At 56.0% G+C, this 1528-nt stretch overlaps 1 protein-coding gene across 1 annotated transcript; it reads left to right on the forward strand.

Moving 5' to 3' along the window:
- Nucleotides 1–4: 4 nt before the first annotated feature.
- C1QL2 (complement C1q like 2) lies at nt 5–1309 on the forward strand (the record flags this gene model as incomplete). The annotated part of the gene is made up of 2 exons (XM_035330950.1): nt 5–244; nt 486–1309. Coding segments are annotated over 2 exons (420 nt in total), but the record flags the coding sequence as incomplete, so codon positions are not given.
- Nucleotides 1310–1528: the final 219 nt, after the last annotated feature.

Below are 1528 nucleotides of genomic sequence, written 5' to 3' on the forward strand. Positions count from 1 at the left end.
GGGGGGGCTGAGCGCCGCCTTCAGCGGGCCCCGCATCGCCTTCTACGTGGGGCTCAAGAGCCCCCACGAAGGCTACGAGGTGCTCAAGTTCGACGACGTGGTCACCAACCTGGGCAACCACTACGAGCCGGCCAGCGGCAAGTTCACCTGCCAGGTGCGCGGCATCTATTTCTTCACCTACCACATCCTCATGCGCGGCGGTGACGGCACCAGCATGTGGGCCGACCTCTGCAAGAACGGGCAGGTGGGTGCCGGGATCCCCCTGTCCCCCCTCGAGACCCCCCGATAGCCCCGCGGTGCCCCGGCCCCGCCGCATCCCTGACATCCACGCAGGGATGGAGCCCCCGACGGCACACCGATGGCAGCGGCTCTGCTCGGAGCCTCGGCGAAACCCTGTTCCCCTTAGGGCCTGGGGAAGGGGAGAGGGGTGCGTGGGGGCTTGCAGGGGCCCGAGGGGGCTGATGCGGCCGTGGCTGTGTTGGCAGGTGCGGGCCAGTGCCATCGCCCAGGATGCTGACCAGAACTACGACTATGCCAGCAACAGCGTGGTGCTGCACCTGGACTCCGGCGACGAGGTGTACGTCAAGCTGGATGGAGGCAAAGCGCACGGAGGCAACAACAATAAGTACAGCACTTTCTCTGGCTTTCTTTTATACCCCGATTAAAACAGAGCGAGCGACACGACCCTGCTGACCCCGCCAGCGATGCGCGTGGGGCTGGCTGGTGTCTCCGTACCCCGTCGTGCTGCGGTTCCCGCTGGTGTCCGCTGTCTCCGCAGGTCACTTTAGCTTCGTTACCACTTCGTATGTTTTTTTTTTTTTTTTCTTTTTCTTTTTCTTTTTTTTTCTTTTCCTGTGGAAACGAAATGCAAGTGAAACAAAGCGATCCCCTGCTCTGAGCCCCCCATCCCTTTGTCAGCCTCGGTGTTTTGTGTGTCACACCAGGAGCTCGGCGGCTTGAAACTCTCGAGTGGTCCCCGCGGTGTGTACGGGGGCTCAGAGTTCAGCCTGTGCCACACATGGAATTTGAACCGGTTGTTTTCTTTTTGGTCGATGAGTATTAATTACGATGCTGAATTTTCGGATTGATTATTCATGAAGTGGTTTTGATTATTCATGGAGTGGCCATAACTGGTTTTTCCTCTGCTGCTTCGTTTGTATGGGGTCAAGTGTAAACTTTTCTTTTCTGTGCAACGCAATGCTCGTGTGAATGACGATGTCACTAATGGCGAATCTGTTCCTGTCTGCAAAAGAGTTCAGTCCTTGACCACGATCACCAGAACACCACATTAAATTATGTTTTTAGACAATGGCTTCTTGCTGTGTGTCTCTTCCAGTGCTGCAAAGGAGTGCTGTGCTGGTGGCACGGGAGGCTGGGAGGTGTAGGGGGGTGTCGCTTCAGTCCTTTAGGTTTTGCACCAAAGCTAAAAGTTACGATGGGGCACCTTGTCTAGGTCTTAATTATGGTCCAAGGGGTCTGGGAGGAGACAGAGAAGGAAAAAACCTTCACCTTCATGCGGTTTTATAAA

The sequence above is a fragment of the Oxyura jamaicensis genome, chromosome 7, assembly GCF_011077185.1.
Source record: "Oxyura jamaicensis isolate SHBP4307 breed ruddy duck chromosome 7, BPBGC_Ojam_1.0, whole genome shotgun sequence".
Classification (NCBI taxonomy): Eukaryota; Metazoa; Chordata; class Aves; order Anseriformes; family Anatidae; genus Oxyura; species Oxyura jamaicensis.